The following is a 14,910-nucleotide window of genomic DNA, read 5'->3' on the forward strand; positions in this document are numbered from 1 at the left end:
ACGAATGATTGTTGTCCTTAATGTACTATGTTGTCTCTCATCTCTTTTGCTGTCCCTTGGTTATATCATATTGTTACAGTATCTCACTTTGTTATCTGATATATTGGATATATTTGTATTTGGTTATTTGAAATTGGATAGGGAAGGGGGGAAAACCAAGATGGGGGGTGGGGGGGAGGGTAATGGGGACCAAGACATGTGAAAGGGTATCAATGTATGTGAATTAATGCACCTTCTATCTGTCAAATATCATGTAACCCTTTTATTAATTACAATAAAAAATATTAAAAAAATAAATAAAAACATTCTGTTAATGGGATCAACTTGTAGTCACTTCAGTGCATCAAGCAGGATGCTCAACAGGTGGTGCTGGAGCTAGCAAGGAGATGTAAAATGGTTGAGAGAAAAGCATGCATGATCCTCAGATTTTCCCAACCCACATCTTTATTGACTAGTTTTATCTTCTTAGTAGCTGGCAAGGCCTTTTAGGCTACCCCAGGGCTGACCTGGAACTCTTAGGTCTAATTGGTCCTTTTGTATCAGCATCCCAAGTGGCTGAGTCTACAGGCACAACCATCATGCCCAACCCTTTCCATATTCTCCTAATGCACTCTTTCCTTCCTCCATTGGCTCCTCTCTCAGAAATGACTTTGGCACCCATATACTCACTGCCTCTACCCTCTAACTCTACCAGAGTGAGAGCTATGATAGGTAATAGAACCAATATCTCAAGCCCTTTTCTCACCTAGTACATTCCTGACGCTAAAGGGCAACCTCTCCATAATTCACAAGCCATGGGCAAACAAGCTTTAGTCATTTGTTTTAGTCATTTGGGGGGCGGGGGGAGAATGAGACAGACAGCGAGATATACAGAGAAAGACTGGAACTCAAACTCAGAATCTAGTGTTTGCTTTCACTTCTTGGATGGTATTCTATGACCTGAGCCATACCTCCTGCCCTGGTTATTTTTAGTAAAAGCAGACATTTTTTAACCCTAACTTTAATTTTTTATTGGGAAAAGGTAATACATGTGTACCACATAAAACTTTAAAGCTATAAAAAAATACCAAGGAAAGTAAAAGAAGTCCTCCTCCGAAAGAAAGAAACTCGAATATTATATATTAAAGCAAGATCCTTTGCTACTGTAAACAGACTAGCACAACGACATTCAACATCAGTGCTTGTTTTGAAAGAGGTGTAATCTAGGAAGCAGACAGTTATGTACAGTATGTCTAGAAGAAAACACCTCACAGAACCTCATCTTTACCAGGCACTGGTAGCTCATACTTATAATCCTAGCTACTCAGGAGGCTGAGATCTGAGGATTGTGGTTTGAAAACAACACTGGAAGTGGAGGTAAGGTTTAAGTGGTAAAGTGCCAGCTTTGAGCAAAAAAAAAAGAAGAAGAAAGAAAGAAAAAAGAAGAAACAGTCCAGCTCCTGAGTTTAAGCCTCCTAGAAAAATAAACAACTAAAACCTCATCTTTGCAGACTGCTGTAAATACAACATGGGATGAACATGAGATGCAGTAAGAAGCGTGGCTTTAGACATCTCCCACTCCTGTGGACACAGGAACTGTAAGGATAATTGTCCTTTAATGCATTGCTTAGCTTCTCAATTTTAGCTTTCTAACCCATGAAATAGGAAGTTATTTACTTTATTTAGTTCCTAGGTAATTAAGTTAAAAAATATGTGTAGTGCTTTGATTTCTTTATGTCTTTCACCTTACTTTGTGGATTGTTTTCACAAAGTTTAACCCAATATGGAGTATTTATTTTAACATGCCCCATATTTCTAAAGAAAGATTCCAGTGCAAACACTAAGATTTCTATGAAAGGAGTCCATTTACAGAATCAAAGACTCTAACAATCACCTTTTGTTCTTCTCTTTCTGTTGCATGGTGACACTTCTCAATTCTCCAATGCCTCAAGAAATCTCGAAGATATCCAAAGAGGGTGAGGACCCCGTACCCCACATATGTGAGCACAGCAACCAACATGGGTGTTTCTTCAAAAGCCTCATTAAACGGTCTTTTATACAGGCCTCCATTATCTGTAACATGATGGATCTGAAAGAGAAGTAATGATGTTTATCCAACCACAGCAACAGAAAGATTTCCATTTAAAATCTAAGTCCTCGGAGATTTGTAGAACTATTACTTGAGAATTATATAAATAAAAGTCCAATGAAACACTAAGATCTAAGCAAGGCATCCTTGTTTTCAATGGAAATAATTTACAAATTATTCATAAAAGTAGAAAAAAGGAGAGTGAGGAAGACTCATTAAACTAACACTAATTTTTGGCACAATTTGATTTTCCGAAATAGATTCTAAAATGTGATGATGGACGGGAACATAATTTATTTTGCTCTGATAAAGGTAAGTAAATAGAAGAATAGGAGCCTGAAAAAAAAAATACTATATAAACTTACCAATGAAGGTGCCCAAAGTTCCAAAGTAAATTCCGTTTTAGAATGTAAAAATGCCATAGCCATGTATCAGTGGCTCACACCTGTAATCCTAGCTATTCAGGAGGCTGAGATCTGAGGTGTATGATTCAAAGCCAGCCCAGGCAGGAAAATCCATGAGACTCCTATCTCCAATTAACCACCAAAACACTGTAAGTGATGTTGTGGCTCAAAGTGATAGAGCACTAGCTTGGTGCTGAAAAGTTCACTTCAGGGACAGCACCCAGGCCCAGAGTTCATCAAACACACACACACACACACACACACACACACACACACACACACACACACACTTCCTAGCACACATTTTTTTTGGGGGGGTGGCGGGGCTTGAATTCAGGGCATGGGCACTGTCCTTGGACACTTTTTGTTCAAGGCTAGCACTCTGCCACCATAGGCACAGTGCCACTACTGGCTTTTTCTATATGTGGTACTGAGGAATGGAACCTAGGACAAGCACCCGACCACTAGGCTATGCTCCCACCCCCACCACACATTTTTGAGGGCAGGGCAGTCCTGGGGCATGAACTAAGGGCCTGAGCACTGTCCTTGGGCATTCTCAAGGCAAGAGTTCTACCATGTGAGCCACAGCATCACTTCTGGCTTTTTCTGTATATGTGGTACCAAGGAATTGAACCCGTCTTCCTGCATGCTAGGGAAGCACTCTACCACTAGGCCAAACTCCCAGCCCTCCTATCAAACATTCTTAAAGCCACTTAGTCATAATATTTCAAATAAATCTCAGGACTAAGCCACTACATGAACACATGATTCTTATTAGTCTTTGTCAGTGGTAACACTGTTAATACCGTGATTCTAAAGCCCCAAGAACAGCACCTAAAGCAAACAAACAAAAAGTCAATGACCTGAAAGCATGCCTTGGCTGTGAGCAAGCAAGCCAAGCAAGCATGAAGCCCTAGTAAAGGGGAGCAGTAGGAGGCACTATATATATATATATATATATATATACACACAATATATATATATACACACACAATATATATATATATACACACATATATATATGAAAAATGTAATCAACAGTATAACCACACTATCATAAAGCACCTCAGGACATGGGGAAGGAAAAAAAAAATCAAACAGGCTACTTTATTCATATGCCTGCAGTAGGTCAACCATGTTCATTAAGCAACTGGAAGGCAATCTTAAAAGTAAAACTGGAAAAGTATTATCAAAGACAAACTATGCAGGCTGGGGAGCATAGCTTAGTGGTAGAGTGCTCACCTAGCATGCATGAAGCCCTGGGTTCTATTCCTTGGTATCACATACACAGAAAAAGCATGAAGTGGTGTTGTGGCTCAAGTGGCAGAGTGCTAGCCTTGAGCAAAACGTGTCCAAGGACAGTGCCCAGGCCCTGAGTTCAAGCCCTAGAACTGGCAAAATAAAATTTTAAAAAACAGATATAAACTATGCAAATAAGATATCTATATGTCTGTCTATCTATCTAACAATCTGTCTATCTGGCCTAAACTCCCCTGGGAAGAAAAACAATAAAGTAGTTGATAGAGAATAGTTAGAGAAGAAGGGAAACTTGATTTTGTTTTCTTTTTTTTTAAACAGTGAGTACAACTGTTAAAGAGTTTTTACTTGTCATGTTTGTTTTTAAACACAGATACTGAACTTGCCACTATTTTCTGCAGTATTTGAAGTAAAGCAAACTTAAAAACCCAGAATATGCATATCCATAACCTCAGGTCATCTCCCACCAGCCTGGTGGATCCTCACCTGCTTGTCGGCTCTCAACAGAGTTTACATACTGACACATAAATCTATGCTGGAATCCCAAGCTGCTTACAAGAACTCCAATCTGGATTTCTGTCTACCTACTATATAGTTCTTTTAGATCATATGGGAAATTCAAACACAAGAAGCCTAAAGTTGAGCTATTCATCTAGCCCCACCCCCTCAATTCTAACTGGATCCTCCTTCTATTACCTACTTTGGTCAACACCAACACCAGCCAGTCTACCCAGTCTCCCAAGTGTAGAGTCATTTCTAACTCCACCTTATTTCTGGCTTCCATGAAGACTAGTAATGCATTTCTGTGCCTTACAAGATATTCTTGTTGGGTACAATAGAATTTTAAGAAGGCTAAAAATGTTGTATATCTTGATGAAGATACAGAATATATCATATACATTCAAGTAAAAATTCACAGTACATTTCTACAACAGTTTAGTATATCTTTCATAATAGCCTGGTACAAGAGACAAGTATATTTTACTCAATTAAAAAAAATTCTCAGTGCCTCTCCCTTTGAAGGACTGTTGCAACATCCTTCTTCAAACTTGGTCCCACTGCTACCAGGATTCTGCCCACACCCAAAGAAATATAACCAAGACACTCCCCTGGTCAAGAAGCTTCACCATCTCTATAACACCTATAATTCGTTCAGGAGACTAAGGCCTGGGATTTGATGTTTGAAGCCAGCCCAGAGACTCTCAGCTCCAACTTTCAGCAAAATGCTTGAAAGTGTGTGTGGCTCATGTGGTAGAGCCCCAGTCATGAGCAAAAAAGATAAAAGAGAATGGAGAGACAGAGGTAAACAAATGCAGCAGTGGTACTTACTAGACACTATGTTGAAAATGAAATATACAACTTGTGGGTAGGGGCAGGAGGGAGAAAGTGGGAAAGAACAAGGGAAAGGGTGGCATTATCCAAAAAGAAATGTACTCATTACCTGACTTATATAATTGTAACCCCTGTGTACACACCTCTATAATAACTATTTTTTTTAAGTTAGGGGGAGAAAAGGGAAGGGAGAAAGAGAGGGAGAGTGGAACGAAGAAGAAAACATGCACCCATGTCTCAGAGTTCAAGCCCCAATACTAGCACAGTAAAATTTAAATAAATAGTTTCCAGTCTCAACTCTAAGAGAATCAAAACTTGATCTACACCATCATAGTACCAAAGTCAGCAGTCTTCTTTTTTCACTTTTGTTTCTTGTTGCATTCATTACATTATTTCTCTGTAGCAGCAATGCATTTAACCTATTTTTGGGGGGGGGGGGGGCGGGGTCATGGGGCTTGAACTCAGCCTGGGCACTGTCCCTGAGTTCTTCAGCTCAAGGATACCACCCTACTCTTGAGCCAAGCCCCACTTCTTGTTTTCTAGAGGTTAATAGGGGATGAGTCTCAGGTCCTTTTGTGCCCAGGCTGGCTTTGAACATTGATCCTCAGATATCAGCCTCCTGAGTAGCTAGGATTACAGGCCTGACCTACCACACCCAGCTCCATTATTTCTTTTCTACTTCCTGGAATTTTGTTCCAGTTATATCAAACTTCTTGCCACTATCTTTCCCTTGGAGAAGGAAAGCCTTCTAACAGTGATACAGTCATAAATAATACTGAAAAGTCAGAGGAAGAAATATAAGAATGTTACTGAGAAAGGCAGAAGTAAATACCAAATGACTTTGCCAAAGTTAGAAACTGAAAATTATTGACAAAAAAGCTAAAGAGGGGCTGGAAGTAGAGTGCTTGGTTAACAAGCAGGCAAGATCTAGATTCAATTTCTCCTACCACATACATAGAAAAGCCAGAAGTGGCCATGTGTGGTGGCTCACGCCTATAATCCTAGCTAGTAAGGAGGCTGAGATCTGAGGATTGTGTTCCAAGCCAGCTCAGACACTAAAGACTTTTATCGCCAACAAATCACTAGAAAAGGGGAAGTGGGGCTGTGGCTCCAGGGGCAGGGTGGTTGCCTTAAGCTGAAGAGCTCAAGGACAGTGCCCAGGGCAGACTTCATGCCCCATGATCCACAAAGAAGAAAAGAAAGGGGGGTTTGTGAAGTAATTCACCTTCTATCTGACAAATATAACTGTAGCCCTTCGATTAATTACAGTTAAAAAAAAAAGGGTGGGTGGGAGCCGGGAGTTTGGCCTGGTGGTGGAATGCTTGCCTAGCATGCACAAAGACCCAGGTTCAATTCCTCAGTACTACATACATAGAAAAAGCTGGAAGTGGTGTTGAGCCTCAGAGGTAGAGCTCCAGCCTTGAGAAAGTCCAAGGACAGTGCTCAGGCCCTGAGCTCAAGCCCAAGAATGGCAAAACGAAAAAGAGAGAAAAGAATGGCAGAGTGCTAGCCTTGAAGAAAAAGCCCAAGGACAGTGCTCAGACCTAGAGTTCAGGGCTGGGAAAAAAAAATTGTTAGAAAAATTGATTTGTGTCTTTTGTTATGATCTCTTGCTACTGCTTTTTGTTTGGGTACGAGTACTTTTTTTTTTGTTTTTTGGTCAAAGGCTTGAACTTAAAGGGTCTGGGCATTGTCCCTGAGTTCTTTTGGCTGGAAGCCAGCACTCTACCACTTGGAGCCACAGCCCTACTTCCAGTTTTCTGGTGTTAAAATGGAGGTAAGAGTTTCACAGAATTTCCAGCCTGGTTGAACCTTGATCTTCAGATCTCAGCTTCCTCGGTTGCAGACTTGAGTATTTGAGTATTCTTATTTTAACAATAAAAATCTCTCTTTTGCAGAGAGAGAGAGAGAGAGAGAGAGAGAGAGAGAGAGAGAGAGAGAGAGAGAGAGGAGAGAGAGAGAGAGGGAGAGAGAGGGGGGGGGGAGAGAATATGTCAACCAGGGGTCTCACACCTGTAATCCTAGCTACTCACAAAGCTGAGATCTGAACAGTTCAAAGCTAGCTCAGGCAGCCCAAAGTCCATCAGATTCTTATCTCTAATAAACTACTCTGAAAAAACTGGAAGGAGAGCTGTGGCTCAAGTGGTAGGCTCTAGCCTTGAACCAAAGAAGCTCAGGGAGTTCAAGCCCTAGGACCAGCACACAAAAAATAGGCTCACGGGGAAGGGGTGGGGGAAGGACAAACTCCTGAAATAGATGGTGCATTCTGCCTCTTTCAGGAACAAACAAGACTTAACACTGTAAAATGACTTAGAAGGAATGATTCTGAATGAAGATTTCAAGAATCCTATAAAAAAGTCTTTGCAAACAGTAATGACAATATTAATTATTAAAGAAAAAGTGTTTCTGATATGAACATCAAATCAAAAAACATCACTTCCTTACACAAATGGATTCATTTCAGCCAAATGCCAAGATAATGGAACATGCCCACCTGCTTTGGAATATTGTTTGTTTTGTTGGTTTTTTTGCCAGTCTTGGGGCTTGAACTCAGGGCCCAAGCACTGTCCTTGGGCTTTCTCAAGGCTAGTGGTCTGCCACTTGAGCCACAGCACCCCTTCTGGCTTTTTCTATGTATATGGTACTGAGGAATTGAACCTGAGTCTTTATACAAGCACTGGACCACTAGGCCACACTCCCAGCCCCTGGAGTATTGTTTTTAAAATTAAAAAAATAATAAAAACTTAAGGTCTAACATGAACCACCTACAATTCTTCAGGAAAGAACAGGACCGTGTCTTTGCATTAAATGAGTCCTATTCATTTCCAAGTGGTATATTCTGTTGCTCCTTATAATTTGTTCTGCTGAGACGGTCTTTTCTTGAATTATACTGAAATGCAGCAGCCTTTTCATATTGCATACCACACATACTACGAGAATAGTCTGGCGCTTTGTGCATTTCAAACAAGCTATGCCATGCCAGAAGTGTCCTCATTTGTCAGCAAGAAAATTCTGAAAAGTAGGGAATTCACTTTTTTTCTTGCAAATAGGATAAAATCTCTAATAAATGTCAATATATACCTCATGTAGAAATGACTGAAAAGTGCTGTCTGGCATAACTATTTTCCTACTGAGAATTCTATCCTTCTTAGAAATAGATTCTAAAATTCCGTTAAGAAAGCAAAGGGCATATATGAGTGATGACTCAGTATTTGGTTACTTAAAGTTATGGACATGGTCTTAGATATATAAACATACTTGTATAGACATAAAAATCTATGATGGGCTATATACTCTATAGACATAATGTTTTATTACATAGATTAATATGTATCTATGACATAAAACCTTCAGCTTAAATTTAATTATGTTCTAAAATCTATGTGCCAGTGATTGTATATAGATTCACTTCTTGAATACTTGTTTGTAAAACATGACATGTGAAATATGATGTAAACATCAATGTTAATAAAATCTTAAAAAAAAAAAAGAAAGAAAGCAAAGGGCAATCTGGAAGATAAACTGAGTGAAGGGGAACAACCTTATTAGGTGATAAGACTGACTATAACTGGGGAATTGGTGACTCACATGTGTTATCTTAGCTACTCAAGGTGTTGAGAGTTGAGAATCAAAGTTCAAAGTCAGCCTACCTAGGAAACTGTGAGATTCTTATCTTCAAGGAACCCAACAAAATGCTGAAAGTAGAACTGTGGCTCAAGTAATAGAACACAAGCCTTGAGCAGAAAAAAAAGCTCCGGGACAGGACTTAAACCCTGATTTCAGGCCCCAAGACTCACAATGACACCAACACAGAGACTAGAGAATGATAGTAATTTGGATATCTGCTTTTCACTAAATAACAGAAAATGCAACAGATAGAAATTTTTTTTTTTTTTTTTTTTTTTTTTTTGCTGGTCCTGGGCTTGAGCTCAGGGCCTGAGCACTGTCATTGGGCTTTCTCAAGACTAGAACTTTACCACTTGAGCCTCAGCACCACTTCTAGCTTTTTTCTATGTATTGTGGTACAAAGGAATCGAACCTGGGTCTTTGTGCATGCTAGGCAAACACTCTACCACTGGGCCAAACTCCAGGCTACAAAATCTTTTTTAAAGTAAATTTTATTTATTTATTTATTTTTGGTCAGTCCTGGGGCTTGAACTCAAGGCCTGAGTGCTATCCCTGAGTTTCCTTTTGCTCAAGGTTAGCACTCTACTACTTGAGCCAAAGCTCCACTTCTGGCTTTTTGGAGTAGTTTATTCAGAGTTCTACAATGGGAACTACACACACTATTGGAAGAAACTGAGGAAGATCTAAATAATTGGAAAGACTTCTGATAGTCAAGAACTGGAAACCTTAAAGACAGAAAACTACGAACGGTCCTACAAATTCAATACAAAATCCTAGATATGGGCCAAGAGTGTGGTTTGGTGGTAAAGTGCTTGCCTAGCATGCACTAAGCTCTGGGTTCCATTCCTTGGTACCATATACACAAAAAAAGCCAGTGGTGCTGTGGCTTAAGTGGCAGAGAGCTAGCCTTGAGAAGCTCAAGGACAGTGCCCAGTCCCTGAATTCAAGCCCTAGCACTGGTAAAAAAAAAAAAAAAAGAAAATACTTTTGTGAGGCCAGCCATTAATGTTCATATTGGCAATACTCCTAATAGCTAGAAAGTAAACAATCAAATGTTTATCAATGATGAGTGAAAAATATGGTATTTCCCGACAAAGAAATAATATAGGGAATGAGCTGATAATATATACAAGACAATATTACATTATTTATGGCTATATAGTCATGTAGTCAAAGAATCATTTTAAATGCCTGGCTGGAAATGATAAACTTCAGATGGAGAATTTATGCCTCTAGGAAAGAAGGGAAGCAATGAGAATACTTTTTAAAAGGACTGGTGAGCTGTTTAAATATAAATCAGGTCCCGAGCTTATATCCTTTACGGTAGCTTATCGTGGATAACAAAACACAAAGTTTCTACAGGGCTTACAGGACCCTATATGTTCCAGGCTTCTCAAACCCTTCTGAATGCAGACCCCACCAGATAGATCATTGTTCCCTACCTTTAACCCAGACATAACCTCAGCTTAGAAGCCTTTTCCTTTATGTTTCTACCTTCAAAGTGTGTCCCTAGCCACCAGGTCTAACATGCTTTCTCCCTTTAATCTTTCTGAATAGAGCACTTTATAACTGTCTGATATTGTGTACCTATGTGCTCTCTCACTGGAGTATCAGATAGTATACTTCCTAGTGCTTAGACTATGCCTAGCCAATATTAAGGGCTCAATATGTATATCTAATAGGAATGATGAATATATGAAAACTGTTTTCTTTAATAGAAAAATATCTAAAGCAAAAAACTAACTTAAATTTTGGTGAGACTAGATGCTGAGTATATGTTACATGAAGTATATGCATATACTTTAAAGTATATACTTTTTATGAAGCATAACCATACATGCTTATCTTTTATTTTTTAGTTATTACTTTTTGGCAGCACTCAGGACCTTGAATTGGGTAGGCAAGCATTCTACCACTTGGGTGACACCTCCAGTCCCTTTCTGCACTCATTATTTTCAAGGTAAGGCCTTACTTTATGCAGACTGGCTGCAATCTTCCTATTTATGTTTCCTGTGGTGATGGCAAGAGCACACTACTGCATGCAAACTTTGTGCTTTCTCCACAGATGTGACAACAGGTGCATCCCACTGTACTCTAGCCATTGAATGAGATGGAATCTAAAGAACTTTTGCCCAGACTCACCCAGTTGATTTCTCTCTCTCAAGTAGAATGTTACAGGCTTGAGCCATCATGCCAGACTTTTTTTTTTTTTTTTTTTTTTTGCCAGTCCTGTGGCTTGCACTCAAGGCCTGGGCAGTGTCCTTGAGCTTTCTCGTGGCTATCACTCTATCACTTGAGCCACAGCACCACTTCTGGCCTATTCTGTGTATGTGGTACCAAGGAATGGAATCCAGGGCCTTGTGCATGCTTGGCAAGCACTCTACCACTAGGCCACACTCTCGGGCCAGGCTATTTTTTAAATTAATTATAGTATGATATTTCACATTACCTTACTGCCTGATAAAACTATCTCCCTAAACCATTATAAGCGTACATAAGATATGCATGGTAGTGAAACTTACCCACCAAAGAAATCCAGGGCCTAATTTTTAGAGTTTCAGGTGAGCGAGAAGGTCTGTGAGACTATTATCTCCAATAAACCACTCAGAAAAGGCTGGAAGTGGTATTGTGGCTCAAATGGTAGAGCACTAGCCTTGAGCAAAAAAGTTCAGGGATAATGCCCAGGCCCTGATTTCAAGCCCAGAACCAGAAAGGGAGGGAGAGGAGAAAGAATTAAGTCTATACAAACAGACTAAACTTTTTTTTTTGCATCATCAAATATGAAGTCCAGTTCTTGGGATACAGAAAATAAAATATTTGTGGAATAAGTAAAAATAATACAAATGATGTAATAATGACAATTTTGAGTTTCTCAGCATAATAGGGTTCTGAGTGGCTAGGAGTAGTTTTGACGTCTAAAAATATTTTTAAAGTTTTGAAGATTAAACCTAATGAATATTTACTCCTGAGCATGTAAAATTAAAGAAAGGGAAGATCAAATTGTAAGGGATTGCCCAAGGCCAACAGTGTAACTCTAATGAGGTGAATCTGTATACTGATGGTACTGTGCTTTCTCTCTTCTATCTCCTATAGTCCTTCCCTTTAAGGAAAGCAGAAGTTTGGACAGAATCCTAACACCATTTATAAAAGATGATGGAAATTACAAAAATTAACACTGCTACTCACTTTTGCTTCCCTAGGCAGATACAACAAAAGATCTATACTCCAGCCAAACCTCTGTGTACAGAAGGTTTAAGATAGACCAGGTACACAATAGTAGCCATAGTATCTCAAGGGTGGGATCCTGTTTGTGTTTATCAAAACTTTTATATGCTAAGATTTTGAGTCAATGGTTGATATCTAGTTGCCTTTCCCCTCAAGATCTCCAGCCTCTTTAACACTAGGTAAAAATCTTTGCTGAAAATTGGGCAGGTACCTGGGACTCTTGTAGACTTCTAATTTGTCATAGCAGCCCATTTAGCTGTCTTTGATTTTGCTGGTTTTTCTTTCTGTTGGTAAGAGAGGAAGTGTACCGATGGTCAGCCCAAGTTTAACATCTGTAAGTAGCACTGGGTGAAGATGGCAATGAGAGCTCCCGTAGACAGGCTCTTCTTTCACTAGAATTTTAGTTCACCTACTTCTCAATGCTTTGTTTTGATAACAGCTCTTCGAAGTTATTGGAATTATTTGTTTTCTGGCATGGTGCTGCCACTCTGTAATCTCAGAACTCAGGAAGATGAAGCATAAGGATTTCAATTTTGAGGCCACTGAAGACTATATTGAAATAAAAGGAACAAGAGAAGGAAAACCCTTCTATATAGTCTTACCTAGTTGTTACTGTGAAAGCAAGGCTCACCTTTCTCTTATTAAATCCAATGGAAGGGTCATAGTGATTGGGAGGGGGTTACTTTTATTATGGCATATATGTGATGTGGAAAAAACATTGTTAAGACAAGATAGAAATCATTGTCTTGTCTGTAAGCCTGGAGATAGATAGGCAGTCCTGAGTGGGTAAGTTATCATTTTGCCTTTTTTCAGCTCCCATCTTCATACGTACTTGCGTCTGCAACTTACATTTACATCCACATCTACATTCCAGGCCACAGATGGGGGAGAGAGAAGTGGAAGGAAATGGCTTCTATTTCAAAGGCTATGAGGCAGCAGGTGCACACATCACTTCTGCTTACTTGTTACCAGCCATAATGCCATCACAAAGCTGCCACTGACTGAAATTAACATTGGGAAATGTAGATTAGAAGCTAAGTGGCCATGGGTGGACTAGAACTCTTACAACTATTAATAAAAATAAAGGCAGAAAGAATGCATATGAGGAGAGAGGGGGGAGGAGGTAATACTTTCTGCTACAACATTAAGAAAAACTCTAACTAGAATTCCCCCCAACTTAATTTTCCTGAAATCTTGTGTTTAAAAAACTCTATCATTTTCCCACTTTAGTTTGTGATTTTTCTTATGAGAAAGTCCATGTTTAGTGGTTATGAGCTTGTTTTCTGTAGTATGACAAACATTAAATTTTGATTTATAGTCTGAGTTTTTTCTTTGAATGGGGGATGTCTATTTTATGTATATTAAAGCATGGAAAAAATGATAATTATAGCAGGTGATAAATATAGGAGGTGACTACCATTGTAGATAATAAACAGCACTTCAAGTGAACAAAAAAATTTTGAAGCATCTGGGCACCAGTGACTTATGCCTGGAATCCTAGTTACTTAGGAGGTCAGAGATCTGAGCATTGTGGTTCAAAGACAGTCCAGGAAAATCTATGAAACGTGTGTCTCCATTAAGCCACCAAAAAGCTGGACATGGAGCTGTGGCTCAAATAGAAGAGCACTAGTCTAAAGCAAAAAGCTCAGGGACAGTTGCCCAGGCCCTAAGTGCAAGACCCATGACTGACCAAAGGATGGGGGAGAAGAAAGCTCAGGAATAGTGCCCAGACCCCAAGTTTAAGCATCAGAATAGGCACATACAAAGTCTTGAGAAGCTGATTGAAGGGAAGCAGATTTTAACTTCATAATAGAGTTCTTGCCTAATATACATAAAGTTTGATCCTCAACACCATAAAATAAAAAAGCCAGGCACCAGTGGCTTATGCCTGTAATCCTAGCTACTCAGGAAGTTAAGATCTAAGGAATTCATTTTGAAGTTCTCCAGGGCAGGAAAATCTGTGAGATTCTTATCTCCAATTAACTACAAAAAAAAAAAAAAAAAAAAAAAAAAAGCCAGAAGTGGAGGTGTGGCTCAAATGATAGAGCTCTAATAGTGAGCAGAAAAAGATCAGAGAAGCTGGGGTGGGAATAGGGGCAGCGTGGTGGCTCACGCCTGTAACCCTAGCTACTGAGAAGGCTGAGATCTTAGGATCAAGGTTCAAAGCCACAGCCTGGGCACAAAAGGACCTGAGACTCTTATCTCCAATTAACCTCAGAAAACGGAAACTGGTACTATGGCTCAATGGTAGGGCAGTAGCCTTGAGCTGAAGAGCTCAGGGACAGCACCCAGGCCAAGTTCAAGCCCTATGACCCCACAAAAACAAATCAAAATGGTCAGGGATAATGCCTCAGTTAGAACCCCAGGATTGACATAAAAAATAAATACATAGGGCCTGGAGTTTGGCCTAGTGGTAGAGTGTTTGCCTAGCATGCACGAAGACCGGGGTTCGATTCCTCGGTACCACATACATAGCAAAAAGCCGGAAGCGGTGCTGAGGCTCAAGTGGTAGAGTGCTAGCCTTGAGAAAGTCCAAGGAGAGTGCTCAGGCCCAGAGCCCAAGCCCAGGACTGGCAAATAAATAAATACATACATACATAAAAAAAAAAAACCACTGTATTCCCAAGAGGTTTTTTTGTTTGTTTGTTTTGTGTGTGTGTGTGTGTGTGTGTGTGTGTGTGTGTGTGTTTTGTCATGGGACTTAAACTCTGAGGCCTGGGCGCTGTCCCTCAGCTCTTCAGCTCAAGGCTATCGCTCTATCACTTGAACCACTCTACCACTTTGAACCACAGGACCACTTCCAATTTTCTGGTGTTAATTGAAGAGTCTCATGGACTTTTGTGCCCAACTGACTTTGAACTGTGATCCTCAGATCTCGGCCTCTTGAGTAACTAGCAATACAGATGTGACCACCAGTGCTTGCCCCAAGAGCTTTTATATAGAATCTGATAAAAGTTTCACAGACTTTAGGTAAACTAAGTGAAAAGGTGATTCATT

The 14,910-nt window shown here is 39.8% G+C and overlaps 1 protein-coding gene across 1 annotated transcript in view; it reads right to left on the minus strand.

The window, feature by feature from the left end:
* Window positions 1-14,910, minus strand: part of Sptlc2 (serine palmitoyltransferase long chain base subunit 2) — an 87,906-nt gene that overhangs the window by 62,331 nt on the left and 10,665 nt on the right. Inside the window, exon 2 of the mRNA XM_090344608.1 lies at window positions 1,874-2,068. Coding sequence (XP_090200734.1) covers window positions 1,874-2,068 — 195 coding nt within the window. The remainder of the gene's footprint in view (window positions 1-1,873; window positions 2,069-14,910) is intronic.

The sequence above is a fragment of the Megascapheus bottae genome, chromosome 14, assembly GCF_031878675.1.
Source record: "Megascapheus bottae isolate mThoBot1 chromosome 14, mThoBot2.hap1, whole genome shotgun sequence".
Lineage (NCBI taxonomy): Eukaryota > Metazoa > Chordata > Mammalia > Rodentia > Geomyidae > Megascapheus > Megascapheus bottae.